General features: G+C 34.0%; 1 protein-coding gene across 1 annotated transcript in view; it reads left to right on the plus strand.

The window, feature by feature from the left end:
• The window catches only part of LOC150106453 (regulator of G protein signaling loco-like), a 292,774-nt gene extending 269,240 nt beyond the window's left edge, over positions 1-23,534 (plus strand). Inside the window, exons 15-16 of the mRNA XM_090393006.1 lie at positions 4,456-4,663; positions 16,087-23,534. Of these exons, the coding sequence (XP_090249132.1) occupies positions 4,456-4,663; positions 16,087-17,114 (1,236 nt within the window). The 3' untranslated portion in view covers positions 17,115-23,534. The remainder of the gene's footprint in view (positions 1-4,455; positions 4,664-16,086) is intronic.
• The last annotated feature ends 2,614 nt before the right edge of the window (positions 23,535-26,148 follow it).

Raw genomic sequence — 26,148 nt, forward strand, 5'->3', positions numbered from 1 at the left:
TCCAATCATCAGGAATTAATCCCTCTGTCCAGGCCTTTTGAACTATGCAGTACAGCCACTGGAAGACTTTTATACCACCATACTTCAGCATTTCTGGTTGAATATCATCTACTCCTGCTGACTTTCATCATTTCAAGCCTTTGATGGCTTTTTCTACTTCAAGTAGAGATATGTATTCCTGACTGTATGCCTTTTGAGTGTTTTTTACCTCTGTGCTATCACTGCTTGTTTCATTTAGCAATTTTTTGAAGTAATTACTCCATACTTCAAGGATATCTTTTTCTCCCATTTTCATGTCACCTTTATCATCTCTAACTCCTTTTACAGCACTCTTTCCTCCATTTCTAAGCTTCTTCAACAACCTCCAGAATATTTTGCCACCTTCTTGATATTTATTTTTTATGTTCTTGCCAAAGTCTTCCCATGACTTTTGTTTAGCTAGTTTTACACAGTGTTTAGCTTTGTTACATTTGTCTCTGTAATCTCCAAGAGCACCAGCTGACTTATTTGCCAGGAACTTTTGATATGCTTTCTTCTTTTGCTTCACTGCCTCTTTAACTTCCCATGTCCAGCATGGAGTTCTGATTTCTCTATCCTTGCAGACAACCTCACTACATGCCTCTCTGGCTGAATCAATCAGGGTTTTGTTCAAGGCTTGCCACTGAATCTCCAAGGTTTGGTTCCTGTTCTCAAACTCTTTCATTTTTTCTTCAATAAGCTTTGTGTATTTTAGTCTACAGTTCACATCTGAGAGCTGCTCAACTTTAATTCATTTTAAAACTTTCTTACATGTTATTCTTTTCGGTATGAAATTCAGTTTTATCCTGCTCAAGACTAAATAGTGATCACTTCCAATTTCAAATCCTCTGTACACTCTGGTGTCCTGCACCAGGGAGAAGACATCACTATCAACAATAACATAGTCAATGAGACTTTTCTTATTGCATGCCTCTTCTCTCCATGTGAATTTGTGCACATTTTTATGTTGGAACATGGTGTTAGTAATAACGAGTCCATGTTCTGAGCAGAAATCCTACAGGTATTTGCCATTGTTATTAGCTTTGCTCTTTTCTCCAAATTTTCCCAAAATATTTTTGTATGTCTGACAATCATTTCCTACTCTGCTATTTAGATCCTCAACAAGGACCAACTTTTCCTTTTTCATTGTGTCAGTTGCTTTTTCTAAAAGCATCAAAAAATTCCTCCACTTCTACCTTAGTAGAACCTTCTGTGGGACCATTGGCACAAATAAGTCTCATTGTCCAATTCCCCATTCTGATATTTGCCCACATGCCTACTTGATATTACCTGCCATTCAAGCATATTAGCCTCTTATTTAGTGTTGAATATGATTGCTACTCCTTTTCCTTGATTGTTATTGCCTGAATATAACATTTTGTATTTATTGCACAGAAAGATCTATCAGTTTTTGTCTTTTTTGTTTCAGTTACCCCTATTATGTCGATCTGGTACTTATCTAATTCCTCAGCTAGCTCCATTTCTTTGCCATTCAGGCTTCTTATGTTGATAGTACCGATCTTTAACTCTGGTGATGTTGAGTTGGGGTGTGCTTTCAGATTTGTTCCAGTAGCTGACTTTTCGCTGTTTGCCCCGGTTCCTTGGCAAAAACAACAGGGACTTTGTTTAACTAGGCGATGCCCCAGCCGTTATGAAATTTTGTCATGTTGTACTTTGGTTTAAGCCAATAAGAATACAATTTGGTCAGCTAAATCCCAAATTGCCAGTCCATCTTCGTCCGTTCAGTACCCAGGTAGATATCCAACAGGGTGCACCACGAGAAGGTTAGATTGGACATTAGGTCAGAAGCCCTGGTCGGTTCTCCACATTTCTTTAAAGGCTATGTGGAGGTCACATCTCAGTTATCCAGCTTTGACCCTTAGAGAGAGAGACTTCTTGGCAGAGTTCATATCTTTTATTATAGTTGAGGAATCTCTCATTTATCTGACCTTCAACTGAACGAACTTTCGATTAACCAACCCTTGAAAGTGTTAGTGTATCATATGAATTCTGGTACAGCACAATTTAATTATACCTGCAGTTATTCAGCCACTACATTGTTCTTCCACTGTATTTGGGTAATTGAGAGATTACTGCAATAACAAGGCAACACTTGCCTTGTTTTATCACATTCTCCTGAAAACTTCACTCTCTGCAATTTTAAATGAATAGTATAATTTTGTACACTTTTTAATAGGTTATCCTGTCAGATTAAGCCAGTTGCCCTTTTATTTATATATATTCATAGTTTTCCATTACCATTCAGTAGTAGTTCACAAGCTTCAATGTTAGAGACATAACTCTTTAACTAAATGTGTATCTTTTATTAGTATAGTATTAAAGCATTTAATGTAGTAAGTTATGTTCTTCCCCACACTCGTAATTATGAAGTTTGGGACAAATTTAGTTTATTTCACTCTAAAATGTTCTGAATCATTAGTTTCATATGACTTCCTAGTTGTAAGATGATAAAGAAATGAAGCTAAACTTTATTGTGAAGGAGCTACCCCCCCCCCCCTTTTTTTTTTTTTTTTTTTTTTAATCAAAGAGTAGGTTGCTTATTAAGGGGGTATTTATTAATTTAAAAGAATAATAATCAAATATACCTGGATAATATGAAGATCAGCATGGTGATATTTAGGTGAAATTTTTAAAAATAAGCTGAAAATGAGTGAGTTGGGAAAACAGTATAGAAAGTGAAAGCCAAATACATAAGTAACGATGTATCAAAAGATAAACATAAAACCATAAGAACACAAAATAAATTTTGGAAGATAATAGATTTAAAGTTTATAATCATTTTTTAAATTTAAATTATGTTTAAATCTTTTGTGTTTAGCTCATAAAAATTATGAGCTAAACACAAGAAACAGATAGTAAAGAAAACCAGTCGGTATTATGATGGTGTGCTGCGATTTCAGTGGATGATCCACTAAAACAGCCAGCACATGTCATAATGCTGGCTGGTTTTGTTTACTACTTTTTTGTGTGTCTAGCTCTTAATTTTAAATTTATCAACTTTTACAATTCTTCCTCCTTTGTAAACTAATCTAAAACTAGAAACAGGATATCAAATAAATCATCTTCAATGTTTATAGGAATTGGTGTATTATCTTTGGAATGCCAGTTTTTATTTTTATTTTTTAAAGATTGTTTCATCAACTAGGGCAACTTTTTTTTTTTAAACTGGGGTTTCTAAGTGTTCCAAGGCAATTTTTTGTAATTCAGTAACAGTAGTTAGCAGTTACCATATACAAAGGGTGATATAAGAATAATGCCTCCTTGTTTCTTTTTTCTCAGAAAATGTAATTTATTTAACAGTGGTCTGCTATTTTATTTGGATTAATGGTCTGACATTTTTCAACAGTCTCCATTATTCTCTATACACTTTTGCCATTGCTGAGTGAGGCACTATATACTGACCAAATGAAAGTATTTACTCCAATATTAGAGCTCTTCACAGATAGCTTGTTTTATCTCCTCATCATCTGCAAAATGGGATCATCAGAGCTCGTTCTTTGTAGTACCAAACAGATAGTTGTCAGTTGGTTGCAGATCCAGGCATTTATTGAGATGAGAAAGATGTTGCATTTGCAACATTTGGCTGGACTTCAGTTTCACTAATTAACTGTGCTCATGTCAACAATATACATCTCTATATGCATTCAGTTGTCACTCTTTGCTTTGCACATGCATCTATAACAGCCACCATTTTGAAATCTTTCTGTGCTGTACCAGCTCCACCTCAGTGATGTGTAAAGCTTTCTTCTGCAATTGAATCGAATGAAACAAATAAGAGGTATTACTTTACCACTTTTGTAGGTAAATTTTGGAATCTTTTAGTAATTTTTTTTTTTCCATGTTTGTACATTTTATTGTTAGTGTTTTTCTGAGCCTCCTCTCCATCTATCTTTTGGATATTGATGATCTGGCATGTGATCATATCTCCAAATCCATCTTCATACTTCTTTTTCCATAGTTCATAATACAGTAACATGATGTATATTTTAATTGTCACCATGAATTCCAGCATTAAATTTTTACTAATTTCTTTTTGCAAACAAATGAATATCCTTTCTTTAGTCTAAATAAAATACATTTTGATTTTTAATAAACTTTAATCTTTATTTTTGAATGTTGTAACTTTCATGAAAGTTAAAACATTCATTCAGATTATTTGGAAGAAACAGATACTGAAAACATGAGGCAAGTAATGTTATCTCATACCATTGCCTTTTCTACCATTAAACACACACTTCATGGAGACCAACATAGTATGGCATGTTTAACTGTAAAAGTAACACATAATGAGATCTGTTAAGTCATCTCTAAGCTACTAATTAGAATTCATTTATATCATTGATATCATTATTTCAAAGATTTTTTGCCCACTTGAATTCACTGACCAAGTAATTAATGATATTTTGCTCTTCTTAGGTAAATAATAAAGTCCAAGACAAAACACCTGCTTTTGTTCATCAAAATTCTGTGCATATTGATAGAGATAATATTAATAGGAATAAGACCAAAACAAAGCTCGGTTTCATAAACAAGAGCTCTGTTCAGGAAAGTTTAGGACTTAGAGCAGAACTACGGGCTAAGGGACCAAGATCAGTAAAAACTGGAACAAAGTCTTTATGCGATGGTAATATTTGAGTTCACAGTATTATTTTCCTTTTTTAATATTGAAATTTAAATATAATTTATATTTTTGAAACATTTAGAAACAAGGTATTCTTTAGTTTCTTCTGTGCTGTGGATAATTATTTTTTAGAAACAACTGTTTCTATTTATGAATGTGTGTATGCTCATGCACACATGGGTTTCATTCTAATATGAAAAAAATGAAAATGTTTCAGATTAATCAGAAAACTGAATTACATTTTCTTTAGGTGCATTTTGCAAAAGCATAGCACCCATTTAGATTTGTTTTGTCCATATGTCGATATGCAAGTTATTCTAGTTCGATGGATCTTCTTAAAATTCGGTATTTGGAATCACGTTCAAAAATTTGTCAAACTGTTTTGATTATTGTGTCATTTGGACTACTTGCAGGATTACAAAAGGGCAAAATGTTTTAAAATAATATGCAACTATATTCCAGCTAGCTGAAATTTAATAAAATCTGGAATTTATAATTCAATAAAAATTCAGGTTATTTTCAAATTTTGGTTTTAAATGGACCATTGTAGTGGCAAGATTAGGCAACACAAAATTATATATTTCCAGCCAAAAATGGATCAGTGTTCTTAAATATGCTCAAATTTTTGGCATGTTTATTGGTTTCTTTAAATTCTGTAAAATTGTAATACTGAATGAGATGGAAATACTGATGAACAGGACTTGAAACCTGCACTCATCTGCTTATACATAACAACTGTGAGAATTTTAGGTTGATAAGTTAAAAAAACAGAACAGTTTCTATTTACAAAATGAAGATTCTTTGTGATATTTATGTTGTAAATCTTTTTTTTTTTTTTTTTCAAATATTTTTCTTATTGCACCTTTTGGAGCATGCTGGTCATTACAAACACATGTTCTTTTCATTATTACTATAATAATGGATTATGATCAATAAGAGAATAGAATATGCAAGCATCATTTTATCTTTCAAGAATGATGGAGTGTAATCACAGCTAACTTAAATAGATGCATTGTGGACAGAGGTATGAACTTAGTTTGTATCCAATGATGAAATATGCAGAAAGCTTGGAGAATTGAGAAAGAATTATGGCTGTTTTTTTTATTATTATTAGTATTTTTCCATTTATTTTCTGTATATAATTTCTTTATATCGATTCTAAAAATGTAATCTAAAACGTTTTTTGATTGTTTTCTGTTATGTTAGGCATCACTGGCCTTGTCCATCTGTCAGTGTTAGAACCATTCTGAATACAGAAAACCTACTAGTGTAGTTAATGCATATGTAGCCCTAATGGTTTTACTTTATTGAGAGGTTTTCATGATTTTGAATACTTCTGTTAAACACTCCCATATACAAGTAGTTTTTTAATATATTGTGAATGGGCTAAGATTTTTTTTTTTAAATCTTATTTATTATTACATAATCTGGAAACCCTACTATAAAAACTAAACATGGAATTCTTTCAAGCCTCCAATAAGCAGGACAGTGGTTTCACACCACACAATGTAATTCATTTCCCACCTAAAAATTAAGAAACTGCAACACTAGTAGTTACACAGATCAAAATTAAGCATAGCATTAACAAAATTTATTAAATTGACCAGATCCTAGCTTGACCATGTAGCTGTGATATGTCAGGCAACCATGGTACTTGCATGGTATGCAGACTGATACCTGACTAGTAAGATATTTGCCTGACTGGTGAGCCATCACAAATTTTTTTCAAACCCTGTTCAACTCCAAACATCAAATGCATATTGTATATATAATATGTATGTAAGACAAACTATTATAATACATATGCATTATAATAGTTTTTCTTACATTCAAGTCTGATTTATGATTGACCCCCCCCCTAGTTATTTATGATTCTGAATGATAGGTTTTGGTAAAACAGAATATGGACTGAAGTGTCATTGTTGTAATAACAGACGGTGTGTTAAACAAGAAAGCTACTACAAATTATGCATAATTATTTCCTTGTTCAGGTGAGAGATAAATTTCTTTAGAAATCTCTCATCTAAACAAGGTCTCTAGAGCAAGGTTTCTGGACTACTTAAAAGATGCAAATATATATATAATTGATAAAAATCCTTATCCTGCTCATGGTACTAATGCACTATATAGGCTTATAACCTTTAATGAGTGGGAATCACATTAAAAAAAAATTGTTTAATACTTTTCTTTAGATACACATACACACAACTGCATACACACTTTTAAAAACAAAAGCATAATGGCCATTTGGAGTGATTTCTCCACCAATGTAATGTAGAGTGCCCCAGAAATTTGCTCTTTTGGTGACTTTACATGAATATCTTCTTGCTGACCACTATAGAATATTCCATTCCTCCTTACTCATTTGAAAAATCTTGCAGTACTTAAACATCTAAGTTTCAGAAACTTTCATACTACTGATCTCCATGGCCATTCTTCATCTGAGTGAGGGAAAACTAGTCACCTTTTGGTTCTACCAAACTACAATCTTGTCTTTTTTCTCTTAGGTAAAGAATACTAATAAATTTAAAAAAAGAAACGTAATTTCCCTTCCCTTACCATATGATATGAGCGATATCATATGGTAAGCAATATGTTAACAATCATATCGCTTTTGTTGGGTAGTGACATTTATCTTGAGCTTTCTCAGCACAAAGATATCACATCCCTAGTTTTCTCAACTTAAAACAACTTAGTGTCCTTTTCAAATCAAATGTTACTTTTTTACTTTTCTAGCTACTAGATGCATTATATGCTGTTTTCACATTCATTTGGAATAGTGCATTAGAAATTGTCCTCAGACCTCTGTCTACTATTTCATTGCCTTTTGTCTTTTCTTTAAATTCATTTATTACTTTAAGACATTCTTATGAATGTCTTGACATCCATGCGCAGTCAGTGGGATGTGAACCTACAGAGCCTGGTTGGAGAGTGGGAATGCTACTCAGCAAAAACAATGCAATCCTTAACTTTAATGATTCAGTACTTACATCTATGTTTGTCCCTGATATTTACTATACACCTAGGTAAATATGGTTTCTTGAAAATGATCCCAAATTGGGATTGAACTGTATGTTATTAGGTTTGACTTGATTTACTGAAATGTTGTCATCAACATTTTCAAATGAGAAGGAAATCCACTTTGTTTGTTGTTTTAACAGCAGCACACGAGCTATTGTGGAGGAATACTAGTGCTGTTTTCACAGTCATGTTGTCCTAAATCAACATGATTCTATTCATATATACTGACATCTACAAGAAACTGAATCATTTGATGTATCTGAATTATTTCATTCAAAATGAAAGAATGCTTTTCTTTCATTCTGAATGAAAGAATGAAGCATTCTTCATGTGCTTCAAGCATCATGACCCATTTCTGGATTGGAACGAGTACTCAATGAATATTCTCTCTCTCTCTCTCTCTCACATACACGCACACACACCTCATCCCCCCCCCATCTCCCAACAATATGGGATCATAAAAATCCTATACAACAGGGCAAAATTAATCTGTTCAGATAACAGAGCCCTAACTACTGAACTTGACCATATTCTTAACACTTTCTTAGCCAATGGCTACAACCCCCAAAAAATTATAAACCCATAACAGCACCCCCACCTAAAAGTAGAGATTACTCAAAATCTGTCACCATTCCATATATCTGGAAACATGACCTTACAACCAGCTACAGACCACATAAGAAATTGGCATCTCTTATCTGCTCCACCAAAGACCAGCCACATCCCATATACCTACCAGGAGTATACTAGGTCCTTTGCAGTTGTAACTGTCGTACTATGGCTAAACAGGCAGGTCAGCCAATATCATTATATCTGAACACAAGACTTACATCTGGTTCCACCAATACAGCCACTCAGGATTTGTGTTCCATGCTTTGAATACCCACTACAGGATATGCTGGAAGAAGGCCACTCTATTGCACAACAGCAAATAAGTATGAAACGACTATTCATTGAATATGCCTCAGCCTTAAAAAAAACTTTCCAAACTTCAACAAATTTTGGTGCATGAGACTGTCCCAAATCTGGGAAGCATACATTTTAAGAACATCAGCCCAGTTGCCAAGACAGTCCACTAGGGGGGGGGGCACTGTTTAGTACTCTAAGCCCGATTTTCGTTGCCTTTATTCAGCCTCATTTGCGCTCAGTGTTAGTGCCTGCATGCACATATCATTGTTTTTTGTGATCCCTGACGATGGCAATGTAACATTGTTGAAATATAGGAAAGTATTAATTAAAGTTTTTTACAATTAATATTCTAGTATACATTGTAATTTCCTGAAAAATTAAAAGCTAGTATCAGTTTTGTTTGACACAGAAAAAGCTTGTGATGTGACTTGTAGGTGCAGCATACTGAAAGACCTTCACAACTTTAGTTTTAAAGGGAATTTCCTCATTTTTATCAAAAATTTTCTTTCTAACCAAACCTTTCATGTCCATGTAGGACTTACACTTTTTTTTTTATCTCTGAAGATAAATCCATGCTTGAAATGCCTCACACACTATAATTTCTTATCATATATATTTCTTATTCCATAGTAAGTTTTCCAATCATTTTAATTTTTCATGTTTTTCAGCTGTTAACAATTATATTGTTCTGGGTTTTAATACACACTTCACTAATTTAAACTTTTATTTGGCTACTACTTCTGCATCATCCAATCTACTGTCTGTATTATTAGTTTTTAGCTAATGACAATAGAAAAATGAAGAATAACTCACATCTTTTCAACTTCAATATAGTTCCAAGGTATACTTTTACTGTTACAAATATAATATGGCAATTTTTTTACTTTTTTCCCCCCTACTTTCTTTGATTTATATTGAATGTGAAGGTATGCATTTTAGGATAAATCTATTACAAGCTGTGTACCACATTGATGGAACTCTACTCCTGGAAATAGATGAAGCTAGGAAATTTAGGGGTGGTGGTAGACAGAGAGTTAAAGTTTACAGGACATATTGCTAAGGTAGCTCATAAGATTACTTGACTGTTGAAGAACACACTAATAAGTAGAGATAAGAAAGTTCTTATTCCTCTTTATAAGGCTTTGATACATCCACATGTAGATTAGTGCTCAGTTCTGTTGCCCTAGTTTTGGGGATGAGGACGTGGTGGAGAGGATTCAGAGGCAAGCAACCAAGATGGTGAGTTGTCTGTGAAATGTTCCCATGAGGAGAGATTGAGGATGTGTGGATTACAGAAGTTGGTTGATAGGCAAAAAAAGAGGGGATATGATAGAAACACTTAAGTTACTTAAAGGGTTTTATAGGATTGAGGCAGGTAAATGTTTCAACACTTAGCTAGAGAGAGAGCAGAACAGAAGGTCATCCCTGGAAATTGAGGAAAGGCATGGTTAGTGGGGGTTTGAAGACTAGATTTTTTACTTGGAGAGTTGTGAATGAATAGAATGGGTTGCCAGGGTCAAGGAGAGGTATGATAGTGTGTGGATAGTTTGGATTTCCTGCGATGAATCTTCTGACCCAATGGCAGTTTTGTATTCTGAAAATTTTGGATTAAAATAAATAAGTGAGAGAAAAACTGAGAAGTTAAACAGGAAGTCATCCCTGGAAGTTGAGGAAAGGCATGGTAAGGTAGGGGTGTAAAAACCAGATTTTTCACTTGGAGAGTTGTGAATGAATAGAATGAGTTGTGAGTGCTTTATTAATGGGTTCAAGGAGAGGTAGAATAGTGTGTGGCATGTGGATTTCCCGTGATGTCTTCGGACTCCATGGAGGTATCCATATAATAATAACTTTTTCGTTTCTTAGATATATATATATCTATGTTGATTCTCTGGATCCATCAGGAATCGAAATAAAATAACTGAATTATGTTTTGATCAAGTGCCTGCAAGGTCTAGCAAAGTGAAGTAAATTATTTTGTTTATTTTAATCCTTTAATAAATTTAGTTTAATCCTTTATCCAAGTGTGAGCAAACAAAGCTTGCGCCTGAAAGTATCCTGAGGACTGGGGTAAGGTGGTACAACACCGGGCAATTCGTTGCAAAGGTGGAACAAGCTAACATCACTCCTATCTCAGTATTTCCCATAATGCAAAACACATCTCCTTGCGGATATGTATAATGTTATGCATTAAGGGAAGGGCCACTACCCAGACTAGTTTCGACCTTTATTGAGGTCTCTTCAGTGGGAGCCAGGCCCAAGTGGAGATATGAGGCAGAAGCATTAGCAAGGTCATCTCTACCTATAGGAGTTGCCAAACGGTGTGCCACCTTTTTATTAAATTACTCTGGATTTAGAGAAAGATGTTGAAAATTTATTTTTCACTTGGTTAGACTATAATAAATAGTCTTTCACTTGGATAAAGGATTAAACTAAATTTATTATAGTCTAACCAAGTGAAAAATAAACTTTCAACATCTTTCTCTAAATCCAGAGTAATTTAATAAAAAGGTGGCACACCGTTTGGCAACTGCTATAGATAGAGATGACCTTGCTAATGCTTCTGCCTCGTATCTCCACTTGGGCCTGGCTCCTACTGAAGAGACCTCAATAAAGGTCGAAACTAGTCTGAGTAGTGGCCCTTCCCTTAATGCATAACATTATACATATCCGCAAGGAGATGTGTTTTGCATTATGGGAGATACTGAGATAGGAGTGTTGATAGCTTGCTCCACCTTTGCAACGAGTTGCCTGGTGTTGTACCGCCTTACCCCAGTCCTGAAGATACTTTCAGACGCAAACCTTGTTTGCTCACACTTGGATAAAGGATTAAACTAAATTTATTATAGTCTAACCAAGTGAAAAATAAACTTTCAATATTTTAATCCTTGTGCACAAAAATGGAAAGGTTTTTTAACATTAACAACAGGAAATGAGGTTGATGGGGTCCAGTCTGATTTCACGGTCTCAGAAGTTATGCAGTGCACAACACACAACCCCTTAGCAGTTATCGTTATTTAAGAAGACAATAAAAATATTGGTTTTTCTTTCAATTTATGTATATTATTTTTTCAAATGGCTATTAAGTTTTTAGGACACAAGTACTTAGTAAGTAGTTTGGACCTGACTACTTAATAAATAGAACTATTAGGTAACAAAAATAGCTAACACTGAGTTTATAGGTATAATAGTTATTTAATTAAACCAACTAGTTTTGTCACATATGCTAGTGGCTTCATCTGGGTTAGGAAAAAGAAATAAATATACAATAATATACACAGACAAAGCCACAGCATATGTAGCAAAACTAGTAAGTTTAATTAAATAATTATTATGACCTATAAACCAAGTGTTAGTTATTTTTGTTACATTCGTTTTTAGTTCAAAAAAAATCGACATGCTCATCAAGAACTGTTAGGTAATATTTTTGGCTGAGGGATGCCATGAAGATGTTCACAAACTAAGAAAGCTTGTGAACCTCTGCTCCAGAATATTGGTTATACTAGAAAGGTTCAGAGAATGTAGATTGCAGAGTTTGGAAATGTGAATAGGTGAGGGAAGCATGAGAGACCATCCCTGGAAGTTGTTTAAAGGTGTGATGAAGAAGCACATGAGGAATACATCTATTACATGGAGAGTAGCTAGTGAGTGGAACACATTGCCAAAATGTATTATATTATGAATGTGTTGAGATAAATGAGTTCAAGGTTTCGATACAATAGAATGTTGTTAAGTGAGCTCCACAATAAATAAAGAATTGGAATAAATTGGAAATAGCTATAATAAAAACATTTAAAGGTATCAAAAATTTTTTTTTTTTTATAGAGATATGTAGAAGCTTTGCAGTAGCTGCAAAATTCAGAATGTCAAATTCTAGGTGACAGGAATAAATCTCTCATAGTACCATCCATAAAAAGGAAAGTGCAAATTACAATGGAACCCTATGGAATGTTCTAGGTAAGATTTAGGCGAGCATACTAAGAAGATGCTAAGAAAAATTATGGAAGAATAACTCGTAAAAGAGCCATCTGGATTTAGACCAGATTGCCAGGATCGGATTTCCACTTTAAGACGAATGGTTGAGAAATCATGAGGTATATACAACAAAGATTTGTTGTATATACCTCAAATATTTTAATTTTAATCTATATTCCTATGATGTGTGCATCTTAAAAGTGAACTAGAGACTAAATATTAGTGATACAGTAAGCTTCTTTCATTATTATGAGCATCACTATATCTACTCAAAACAAGGGGTGAAGAACAATAGTAACTTACACTATCTAATCAAAAGTATCTGGACACCTACTCCAAAATGTAATCACACTTTCCCTTTGACACACTTTCGAGTAGGGGACATTAATAAAAGGGTGGGTCCACCCTTTGCTTCTATGACAGCTCTTACGCTGTTAGGGAGACTTTCTACCAGGTGTTGGAACGTCTCTGGAGGAATGGCAGCCTATTCTTCCTGAAGAGTTGTAGTCAGAACAATTTGTGATGTGGATCATTGGGGTCTGGAACAGAGTCAGCATTCTAATTCATCCCAAAGGTGTTCTATGGGATTCAGATCAGGGCTCAGGGTCGGCCAGTCCATTTCTGGAATGTTATTGTCCACAAACCATTCCCTCACAAACCTTGCTTTATGGCAGGTAGCATTGTCATGCTGATACAGACAATAGTCATCACTGAATTGATCTTCTACTGTAGACAGTGTGCAATGGGTCAAAATGTCCTTGTACCTTCTGCATTTAGATTTCTGTGTAGGGTTATGAGAAGACAGGTCCATTCCAAGAAAAACACCTCCGCACTGTAATGCCACCTCCTCCAAATTTCACTGTTGGCATGCTTGCAGGAATCGCTCTCCAGGCATTTGCCACACCCAGACCCTCCCATCGGACTGATACATGGTAAAGCTTGATTCTCCACTCCAAATCATGTTTCCAGTTGTCCACTATCCAGTTGCTCTTTACACAACTGCAGGCGATGCTTAGCGTTCACAGGCAAAATGTTTGGTTTATGGGCAGCTGCTCGACCATGGAACTCCATTTCTCTTAACTCTTGATGCACAGTCATGGTGCTGGCTGGACAATTAGTAGTACCACGCAACTCCCGAATGATTATTTCATTCGATGTCTGGCGATTTCCATGAACTACCTTCTTCAATGCTCGATGGTCCCTGTCTGTCATTAACCATGGCCTACCCAAATGTGGTTTTGTTGTGATTGTGCCTTCACGTTTCCACTTCACAATCACGTCACCAACTATTGACTTGGGCAACTTGAGGAGGGTTGAAATGTCTCTGACATTTCAACCCTCCTCAACCAAGCTCCCTTGACCTATTGATTCTGCTCGTACTTCTTATCACTGAACAACACACACACAGCTCTGTGCCTCCTTTTATACCGGTAAGTGAGGTCATAGCGACATCTAGATGTCAGTTTACGGATTACAGAGGCGTGTCTGGATAATGCAAAAAGCATTTTTCTGTTGTAATTTTGTATTCTGAAAACTTTGAATTACAAAAAAAAAACTGAGAAATTAAGTTATGAGTTTGAATATTATATTATACTTGTATTAAAGAGTTGATTGCACCTAACAAGTGTGGTGGTAGTATATGGATTAATTTTCTGCTGTCCCCCCTCTCCCCTTTTGTCCAGCACCAAGTAAGTCATTGGATTGGTCTTTCTGAATTTTTCTGTAAAATATAGAATTATAACCCTCTTCCATTGTTACATAATTCCATCCATGAAAAGTTTGGAACTTGTATCATGAAGTGAGCCAAGGGTGTTAGAAAATCCAGAACCTTGTTCCTTACTCTAGAAACCAAACATTGAGCCTTTTAAGCTACTTCAGGTCTCCAATAAGTTATCCATTCACTAAGAAATTCATCTCCTATCTATAGACATTCACTTTCGTGTCCACATTGGTTGGAGAGCAGAAGCACTATCAATCTGACCAATTTTCCTGTCAACTGGAGCCTAGCATATGAAGTGGTTAATTCATAGCGTTCATGCCATTGTAATCCTAGAACAGACTTATGTCAGTCCAGGATGACAATATCATTCAGCAAGTTCAGAAAATTATTCATAATGATTTTTTAACTCAATCTGATTTTGAGTAGCTGAACAACAATATAGGGAACAAAGAATAATTAGTGATCATCACAGAAAAGTATTCTCAAATAACAATATAAATACTGCCATCACCATTCTTCATATGACAGTCTCCTGTACATAGTACAATAATCTTAGCCAAGTATGGAATAGACAGCAAAATAATGATTGATTGAATCCTTATACTCATCTTCTTGAAATGATAGTTGAAATTAAGGGGCACTATAGCTCTCCCTTTGCTGTAGCAGAAACTGACAAAATCCTACTTGTGGATACACCTATAGAAGAAACTGAGCACTTTAAATACTTAAGCAGTGCCTAAAGATGGTAGGTCAAGACAGGATATTAGAACAAAAATTGCAAAAGCAACAATAGCATTTTAAAAACAAACTACTATGGACAGATAAAAAGATACAATTACAAACTGATTACATTTTATTGATACACTAGTTAATTCTGCTCCTATGAAAGTGAAACTTGGGCTCTCTTAAAAGATGAAAAGAGGTTGCCAGCATTTGAAGTGATATGTTATAGATGCCTCCAAAAGATACCATATCACAAATTCTGAAGTAAGACAAAGAATCAGTTCTTTTACTGATCCATAACAAACATTTGAAGAAAACAACTCATTTGGTGTGGTCATATCAATAGATCTAATGGCTTTCCAATGCAAGTTCTGGAATGACATATCAGGAATCCAAAAAAGAGGCCGGCCTAGAATAAACTGGATAGACAATATATATATATATATATATAAACAAACTGGACAGGTGCTTCACTTACAGAGTTTAAAGCTAAAAGACAATCAACTTGGAAGATTTCTGTGAGGAATATTTCTTGATACCTTAACAGTTCTCTTTCAGGCTATGGGAAGAAGATAACTATTATTAGGTTACATTAATGTACATCACTAGTGCTGAATTTGAGTCTGGTCACAGATTCATCACATATTGAAGCTGTAGGCTAAGTACTATAATTTTTTTGGATATTCAGTGACTGATAGACAAATCCAGCATTAATGGATTAACAAAATATTTAAAAATCACTTGTATAAGCCATTTGTGCATTGAAGTTCATATATACATTAAATCCCTACCCTATTATATTCAGACAGTGAATAAATATCTCAAATTTACATCATTATAAGAGTCACAGTCATTCTATGCCTATTAGAAAAATGAGTGTGCATGGGTTGTGGGGAAGAGTAGGATACGTTATTTTGCAACCTCCATTAAGATATCCAGATTACTTTGAATTTTAACTAGTGTTGCATAACAAAAATTTTAAATGCTTCTTCACTTCCAGTAATATTAAATTATAATATATAAGGATTACTTTTGAAATAGTTTATCTGTAATAAAATGTTTTTTTTTTTTATACATTTAGAACTAGAAAATCAAGTTGTAAGTTGCTTGGATGATCCTGAGTCTAATGAGACAGACTATGAGTTTTCTAGCTTTTTGAAAGTAGACTATTTCTCAGGCAAAGAAAACTGTGTAAACTCAGAGAACAGAATGGTAACGGGTCGCCACTGTATAAGTAAGCAAGACATATCTTGTCCGGTATTAATGTTGCCAACAGTGTTTCAGCATCTAAGGCCAGATATAAATACTGATTCACCTGCTCATGAGACAGAAGAATATTTGTCTGCACCACTTAGCTGTAATACAAACTTTTCATTTGGAGAACAGATTTCTGAAACTTTTGTGCATAGTCTAGGAATTATACACTCCACTTCCTCAGATCTGAAAAGTAGATTTATTCCTCACGGTCCACCTCCCACTAAGCTTCCACCTCGTCCTGTCTCTCATCCATTACTACGAATACCACTACTTCATTCCCGACCTCTTACAAGGAGTCTTCCTCTATGCCAACAAGAAGTAACAGTTGTGAGTAGAACAGTTTCTCCAACAAATGAATTAGATAATACACTAATTAATACAGTGGATAATATTGATTTAGATCTTGAGATGGATGTCACACTGAAAGCACAATCATTGTCTGATGATTCCTTATCTCCGTCCAGATTACCACTTCCTCCTGATGTCAGTAATACCTCACTTCATGTTGAAGAAGCTAATTTTCCACCACCTCCTCCTTTGGAAAGTGCATCTAATGAACATCACCACTTAAACGTAGATGTACCATTTCCCCAGCCACCATTGCGCAGGCTCTCTTGTGAACCACCCCCTATTCCTCCAAAAGCTCAATCAAGAGGTCCTCCTCCACGACCACCTAGCAGACAATTGGTAAACATTAATTCTAATTTTTGTCACACTTCTGATGATGAAGATCCAACAGATGATGCCAGTTTGACTGGCATGGTGTTAGGAAATAAAACAGAAACAAACAGAATTCGGACGAAAAAATTCATATGTCTTGAAAAAGACAACTTTAGCATTAGTTTTGTATGAGAAGATATTTAATATTTCTTTGTGTTGTAATTTTTCTATGTAAAAAAACAACTGTATTATTATTTTTTTTTTTGTACATAAGTTAACTTTCCCAGGTGTTAGGGTATTACTTTATGATAACTTATGCTATGGTTGGCTTCCTTTTCCATCCATAATATTTGAATCTCATTATGAAAATTTTGTGTTTCATAAAAGAGAATTGCAATTGATTACACTTTAAAAAAAAACCTGCAATAGTAGTTATGTAGAATTCCAATGCCATTCAAACATTAATCCACAAAAATGTCTTAGAATTAGTGTATTTGTGTTGGGAGGAGGAGGGGGAGAGAGTGTCATAAGCCTACTGAAATTGTGTGAATAAGTTACACAAGAGAGAAAATTCCATGACATGGATGAAATGAACAGCAATACAGTCATGTTAGATGGATTTCACTTATGAATTACATATGTAATGTAATTAAAGGTATTTTAATTCCTTAAAAATAGTATTCACTTCAAAAAATTTTTTATTTCATTATTTTATGTAAGTTTTGGCCAATGCCATTTGTTATTCCTGCTATGTAGCTGGCATGTATGATACAATACAAGTGATAATTTATAATGTGGACTTTTTCTTAGTGAACATAAAAGAAATATATATCAATAAATTAATCTCCTTGATGTGCTTTCAAGTCAATAGTTATATGAATGTGAAGCATAAATTAATTGATGTATTTCATCCATTTTGGATAGGCTAAAGGACATTAATATATTACTACTACTACAGAATTTTTGAATCATTTTTATAGTAATACTGTCACTTCTTAATTTGCATGCTTTCATTTATGATTCTTCAGTCTGATGTGACTTAACAATATGTATTACTTTTCAATTTAAATTGCTTTTGTTCTTACTTTAACTTGGCTGATAGCATGTGGTTATATGCTAGATGAACATGAGTACAGGAATTAGAAGAGATACCAAATTGCAGACAGACTGCCACCACTCACTTCTGCTTTCTTTATCATTTATTATGGTTGCCAACGTGTAGCGATCGAAGTAACAGTGTATATATATATATATAATATACCTGTGCTCTCTCTCGGGAAGCAATATATATGTTTTACATGAATAAATATATAATTTCTGAGTTCTGTTATCTTTTGTGTATGTGTGGCAGTATTACTCATGAAAAAGAAACAGTTAAATAATCCAGGAACACTGCTCTTACATACAAACACAGGATTTTTCAATCCACATTGAGCCATTCGATAAAGAGGATGGTGGTGATTTCACACTGGGCGATGAAAATCGTATCACTTAAATTGGCCTTGCATGTAATTCTACCTTTTATTTTATTTCTAATAGGAATTAGCTCTTTAATTTATGTTATTAACCTATAGAGCATGAGTTTTTTTCCTGACATCCAAAAAAATCATGTAACAGGTCTTGGAAAGGGCATTTTCTGTGAAACTATATTCCTGACATGTACCTTCAAGGGGTATGCTGGATACCATGTTATTATTATCAGCACCACATGACATCTCCAAGGACTCATCATGGGAGGGCACTCTACTCCAATATACATCTTGTCTCCCTAATGATTGAATTTTGCATTATTACTAGCTTAATGTCAGTAGCTCTTTTCGAAATTAATCTGATATTTGTCAAATGTTTATCCATTACTGTGAAACTAACATGTCGGTCGTCTAAGGCACTACTTACAGCATTAGTCCATCTAGATCTTGGTTGTTTTTTTCAGTCTGTTTTCTGCATTCCTAGTATCAAAACTTGTTTTGCTAACCTTAGCTCTACTCATATACAGGTCCAAAAATACACACACATATCTCAGCACTACAAGGTTTATTAAAATAATTTTTTGTTATTATAAAGAGTAACTCACCAAGTTTTTATGAAGGTTAGTAAAGTTCAATGTGGGTGCCTTTTGTAGTTTAACACATGTCAAAACAATACCTGACCTCTTGCCAAATGTTTTCCAGCATCTGAGGCATTATTAGAGCAGCTGTTACAATAATATTCGGTTTCAAATCATTCAAATCTCAACCTTTTCTCTGGTACACACAGTGTTTAATAAAGCCCCATACAAAAAACGTCCAATGGAGTGATATCCAGAGATCTAGGTGACCAGGCAGTCGGACCTCCTCTTCCGATCCAATGTCCAAGAAATAGTTGTTCTTATGCCATTTTTGTGCGTGTGCAACTGCACACTAGTGACCTTGAAAGTGTGACAAAATAAATCTTAGAGAGATTTCCTATCAACTGAGCTTTAGTGTTTGAGAAAATATAATGAGTGGTTCTCGCATTATAAGCTGTTAATTTTGGATGCCTCTAGCCCAGACATCCTGCATTTTTGAATGCAAACAATATGATATTCATTTTTAATATGATTCTTTTTGTTGATGCCATCTGGTCACTAACCTATTTTTATTTATTTTTATGTAGCTCCTACCAACAGATGGTTTAGTAGTAAGCTTATATTACATTTGTACTGTGGGTGGGTTAAGAATTTTTTTATATATATATTTTTATTGATTTTATATGTATTTTTACTTAGTCTGGAAACTCTGCTCTAGAGACCCAACATGGAACTTCAAGCCACTTCAGGTCTCAATAAGCAGGGTGGTGTTGGTCTTGCACTTTGCAATGAAATTCATTTCCCATCTAAAGACAATCAAAAACACCCATGCCCACGGCACAGTGGGATTCAAACATGTAGCTTGTTGGTTGGAGAAAGAGAGTGGATATGCTAACCAGGCCACTTTTATTCAGAACTCATATCCCTAGGCTTCAGTCAACTATTTCTAACTCTCAGATCCATAAGTTAATGCTTTGAACACTGGCTTGTATGCTGTAGTTCAGTGTTTTGGCTACTTTCTAATTTATTCCACATAAATTTATTCAGCTGGTTTCATCCACCTTACCAGCTTTCATTCTGTTTTCAAATTTAGACATGTTCAGTGAAGATGGCAAATTAAACATTTTCATCATCATCAAATTCCTGCCATGTACCCTCAAGGGGTGTACAGGATATGACAGTACTACATGAAAAAATTACATCATTACTAACTTCCTATCTACAATTTTCCTCCAAATCAGTCTGTTACTTGTCAAGACTCCAACCTTATCAGATCTTATATTTCTATCGTCTAAGGCACTTTGTACCGTATCAATCCACCTATATCTTGGTCTTCCTCTGGGTCGTTTTTCTGCCAACCTGGCAGAGAACACTTGTTTTGCTAATCTTTCCTCTCCCATTCTATTTAAGTGACCATACCACCTGAGATTAGCTCTGCTAATGCATTCCTGGATGCTGACAATGTCATTTATTAAACATTTTCAAATAATGCAATTGATATTTTCCATTGTTTTGTATGTATATTTTCATGCTTTTTCTTTTTTGCTTGGCTATGTCTGCTTTCTCAGAATAAGATGTTAATATTTATAAAGAACTTGGCTGTTTTAGTTATTTTCATTTTAGTGAAACCAGTTGTTATTAACATCTGGCCTCCATGGAGTCAAAGGACTTATCATGGGAGGGTCCATACTCTTTAATGCAAAAAGATAATTGAACTGTTCTTTAAACTCATTCATATATCCTTATTCATCATCACACTTTTAGGTGATGCATTCCACTCACCAATCACCTGGAAAGAATCTGCTTCCTACTCCCCTTATATGAATATGTAAGCCAGCTAGTTGGCCAAGTGGTTAGCGTATCTGCTGTCCAGCCAAAAGGCTGTGGGTTCGAATCCTGCTGGGCATGAATGTTTGCGATTGTCTATGAAAATACTAGTGGTAGTGGGTGTTAGGTGGCATTGGTGTAGTTGCAGTTCGTTGTAGTTGTTAGATTGTGAGTGGTGGAGACAGAGAAATAGAGTAGGTAGCCTCCTGGAGGTGTCGCATAATAATAATAATAATAATAATTCTTGTTAGCTTGCCTCCCCCCTCCATATCTTCAATTTTATGAAAACTGAATGAATATATGCAGCACTAATTCTCTTATTCTGGTGGTAGCCAAATTTTCACTGTTAAACCTGATTCTTTGATAATGAAAACAGAGTCCTAAATGACTTACAATCAAATATGCTGGCTTAGATGTTGCTATCATACCATCATAATGTATATGTGATTTCATTCAGTAGAGTACACTTTAGTCAACCAACAACCTGACTGTCAGTTCATCTTCAGCATACAAGGGGCTAACTACCAACAACATTCACCACTGTAAGATTAAGACTAAACATTAGAGATCAGAAGCTCAGTTAGTTTTTTATAAGCTGTTTGTATGATTTGAAGACATTATATATATTTCATTTCCAGATTTACTTAACTGCATTCTAAATTTCTTTATGCTCATGCTAAGCCTATTTAAAGTATTATAAGCAGCTTCCATTCTCATTATAATTACCCAAGATACAAACAGATGGCATGCAAGAAACCTTGTAATTGGGTTTCATCAAGGAAAATAATTCAAGTAATTAATTTGTGTCAAGTTCTTCAGTTTTAAAAATCTGTTGTCCATTTAACAAAAATAACACTTATTTTCATTTGACATTTTTTGCCCACTTTTTTTTTTAAATATCATGTAAGTGACAGCAAAATCTCAACAAAAGTTGAATTAAAGGATGCTCTCTCTCTCTCTCTCTCTCTCTTTTATTTAAAAAAAAGGTAATACATCATTTTTTAGGTGTAATTACTAAAAATAAAAATAAATTCATACCTGTACCAGAAGTGTTGGTCTGTCCAGAGTTTGATAATATATTTCAAATTTTGATTATCTAAAAGAAGAAAAGTATTTTGAAAACCATTACATGAATTAGTTCAGGGGAAAAATATTGGTAACTTGAATAAATCACAGATTACCTTTCTTATTCTCTCCTCCCTCCTTTTTTTTTTAAAGCACATAATTTGAATGCTGATTGTCTGTATATGAAAGTGGAATTCTGTCAGCAAGTTGTTGTTATTGCTCTCATTTCCATTCATTTCACATTTTAAGATAACCTTAACTTACCTGAAATGTGAAAATAAAATAAAACTCAAGGTACAAGTGTCTTTTTTTTTTTTTAATTTGAATGTAATCCAAATGTAACAAAGATTGTAATACTGACTTAAAATTGCATAGTTTTAAAACGTTATCACTGTCTTTAATGAAATACACCATTAAAATTAACGACGTTTCTCTACATTCTGTATAAGATATTTTGAGATTGTGTAAGATTTGAAATGTTTTTTTTTTCAACAATTAAGACCTGATTATTATAATTATTGAAATAATTTTTTATTCCAATTCTGCTTTTGTTAATGGAGAACTGTATTTTGGAGTATGAGACATTGTATTGTATTTTCTTGCATTTATGCTTTTGTTTTCCGAATGAAGTTGTTCAAAATTAAAAAAAAAATAAAAAAATAATTTTTTTTTTTTTTGGTATTTTAATTCATGATTAAATTTTGTTTTAATCCAACATTCATGGTATATTTATGGGACTAAAGATATGTTAAGGCGATTTTTTTTTTTTTTTTTGTAAAAAGCAAATTAATCTTGCTGTATAATACTAATTGCAAAAAGTATATTTAAAAAAAAAAAGTGTGTGCCCTGGCTAAGATATTAAAAATATGCAACACAGTAGATGTGATTTCAGTGAATAGAAGTATTGCACTGGAGAATATATTGATAAGAAGGGGAAAAAATTAAAAATCCAAAAACATTTATTGTTGTGGATTATTTTAAAAAATCTCACTAATGTGTGTGCGTGCACGTGCATGTGCCATAAACTCTGAGCCACAGGAAGGTTGTTGATATTCCATCCCCATTGTTATATTTTTGTTATTTTTTATTGTTATTGTTGAGACATCTGATAAATGTAATATATAAATAAATATATTATATATACCTGATAGCAAATGCATTAAATTATCTGTGTTGCTGCTATATATAGTTATTTTCTGATGCTGTTAAATTAACTATGCTAAAAGCATTTCAATGCACATATTTTATAAGCAGACACACTTGAAATACTTAACATAGTAAACTTGTTCAAATCTAATTTGTGAATGAAAGTAATTTTCTATGTAGTGCATCCTTTCAGCTTTATATATTATCAAAATTAATATAATAGTCTAACTAGTCTGTTTATTTAACAGTATTCAACATTGAATAAAAATTATCTATTTAAGAACCACATTTGATTTTATTATTATTGTGAAAGAGTTTTAAATTGACTGAAATGTTAAAATCTAAGAACTTTGTGCACAATAATTTAATTGCCTTTTATATTTTCATATTATCATCACAGAGTCAGAGTATTTTAGGCTTATTAAGCTTGATTCTTAAACTTGTGGTTTCAGAAACCAGGAATTGTACATAAGAGCTTTTTTTTGGCTCACTGTATTATATAAATAAAAAGAGCGATAACAAAACTGTATGTTCTCCTGATTATCTTTTTTGCATTTACTATACTTATTTCATTTTGTTGATGAAGGAAAATGATTTAACATTTTAGAAAATAATCTTACATACCGTATACCATAAGATTGTTTTAATTGCTATAGGATTTTATAACAAAAATCCTGCAGTTTTGTTAGTGATAAAACAAAATACACTAAAGAAACAACAACAGAAAGTTTCCTTATCCAAACTGGATTTTTTTTTGTTATAATTTTTTATCAGTTACTGAAAATTATTTGCAATAAGAAATAGTAAGCAATTGCAAAATATTTATTTATCATTGGATGTATAAGCTGGCAAGTAGAATATGGTACCTCCTTAGCTCAGCCATTAACAACAACAATGCTTTTTGATTGGCAAGACTCGAGTATGAATCTCATCTAGGATGGGAAGAATCTTTAGAAGAGCTTTACAAATGAATGCAAATTAGCCAGTCTCATATGGAGATAGGCCCAACCTACATGGACCTCACAGCCATATATCATATGCTAATTATTTAATTAGTAACTAGACTAGAAATGAGATACCATTTTTCATCAGAAGGTCAAAAGTTGCTACATGGAGTCCAACATCAGGTTGCAGATTATGGTAGATAGTGAAAATTAAATTATATATATATTGATACAAGAAAATGATTCAATGTCCTGATTTCGGGCTTGCATGTATATCACCCCCCCCCCCCCCTAGGTTTGCATTATAGCACTTTGCTGTTGCAATCACATCACAAAGTAAACATAGTATTCTGCCTATCACAAAAATTTAAAACTCCCACTTTTTTTTTTTTTTTTTTTAGTATTGTTCAGTACAGTATTGACCATGCCAAACACTGTATCGAAGCTGAGGGAGAGTATATTGATTGAAATAAATGATTTGAATAATTATAATTGGCCTGCGTTTTATTTTCTATCAAAAGTTCGGTTTCTTTTTGGACAGAGGGTGTGTGTGGGTATATATAAATGTACCTGGAGTGTCTGCATTCCTTAGTGAACAATAAATTGGGAACTGCACATGGGTGTTGCATATCTATTGAAAAAGAAAGTTGCATTGGATGCATACTTGCTTCTTTTCAAGTATCATTATTCAACTGAAAGTGCAGAAATTAATCCTTGCTGTAAAGCAAGGATTAATCAACACAAACTTTTGCTAAATTTCTTTGCAGAGAATTGATTTATAATTGGCTTAAAGTCAGTGGTCTTCAGGATGTTTCAAGTTCTCCAAAATTATTTTCGGATAACTTGTTATCCACCTGGGGGGGGGGGGGGGAGTTTTTTAAATTTTATTTATAGTATAGTATGAAAAGTATTTAGTTATTGATGTATTGTGCGCCATCTCCAGTTCCCTTTCTTAGCTCAGTGTTCTAGCAAGAGGTCAAGTAATTTATACACTCTGCCAAGAGATCTCTCATGAACAATATGGCAGCATGGGGGCCCCTGGGCAACTACCCAGTGCCCATGCCTTAAGACGGCCCTGATGGTGGGTTCAAATGGAGTGGGGAATATATATTTCACAGTAATATGTTCGGATTAGAAGACAATGTTCCAAGTAATGGGGGACATTAATTATACAAGCATTCATTGGGTAACATTGAAATCTCATGAGAAGAATGAAAGTGAATTTACTGAACTGTTGCAAGACAAAAGAAACTAAAGGTCAAAGAGTGTTAGATGCGATTAAATATCAGAGGCAGATTTCATTTAAAGACATAACCTTTCTGCCTCTGATGGTGACCGTGATCATGCAGTGATGATGTGGGAAGTGGCTAATTTATCAATGTTCCATTCAGAAAAGGTTACATGCTGAACTACAAAGCAGAATGTTATTAACCAACTAAGGATTATGCTTAGTTCTTGGCTATTGTATTGGTTGTTGGATGGGAAGGATATCAACATTTCATGGGGAAGTGCTTAAAAATTAAATGATGCAATATTAGAATGTGCCCCTAGAGTATGAAGAATAAATAGGCTAGGAGGGAAATGGATGCGTGATCTTATTATTCCTAAGAAAAAGATGTGGTAAGAAGATTGTGTGCATAAGGATGATGTCAGTTATGAAAATTATAAGAAGCAAGATAGAAGAGTTACAACTGTTGTACAGAAAGTTAAGTCTAAGTATGAAAAAAAAAAAGGCTCTGCAAGCTAAAGATGATCCAGAAGAATTCTATTATTATGCTACAAGTAAAAGAATGAATTAATGCGAAAGGCTACCTCTTCACTGGATGAAGAAACTTAAGTGTATGAGGAGGAGGTATTAGAGCTGTTGCACAAACTGAATAAGAATTCAACAATAGGGACCGAATTTCATCATGAACAATGAAAGAGTGTTCAGCTGAACTGGCTATTCCTTTGACCTGGCTATATAATTTGAATTTTAGAACAGAGAAGATTCCCCAGGGATGGAAAGTGTATAGTAACAGTGAGCATTGATGTGCTCACTATTATGTTATGTCTTTATGAGGGGTCAGAAGTGTATCGTCTTTTGTTTTTGGATCTGGAGCAGTGGCACCTGACAATTTTTCTGGGATCAAAGTTACATTAACAATATCATCCTTTAGCACACTGTATCTGTGTGAAAATCAGAAATGACAATGTT

The sequence above is a fragment of the Typopeltis vanoorti genome, chromosome 5 (assembly GCF_054136105.1).
Source record: "Typopeltis vanoorti isolate ZY-2024b chromosome 5, IOZ_Tvanoo_1.0, whole genome shotgun sequence".
Classification (NCBI taxonomy): Eukaryota; Metazoa; Arthropoda; class Arachnida; order Uropygi; family Thelyphonidae; genus Typopeltis; species Typopeltis vanoorti.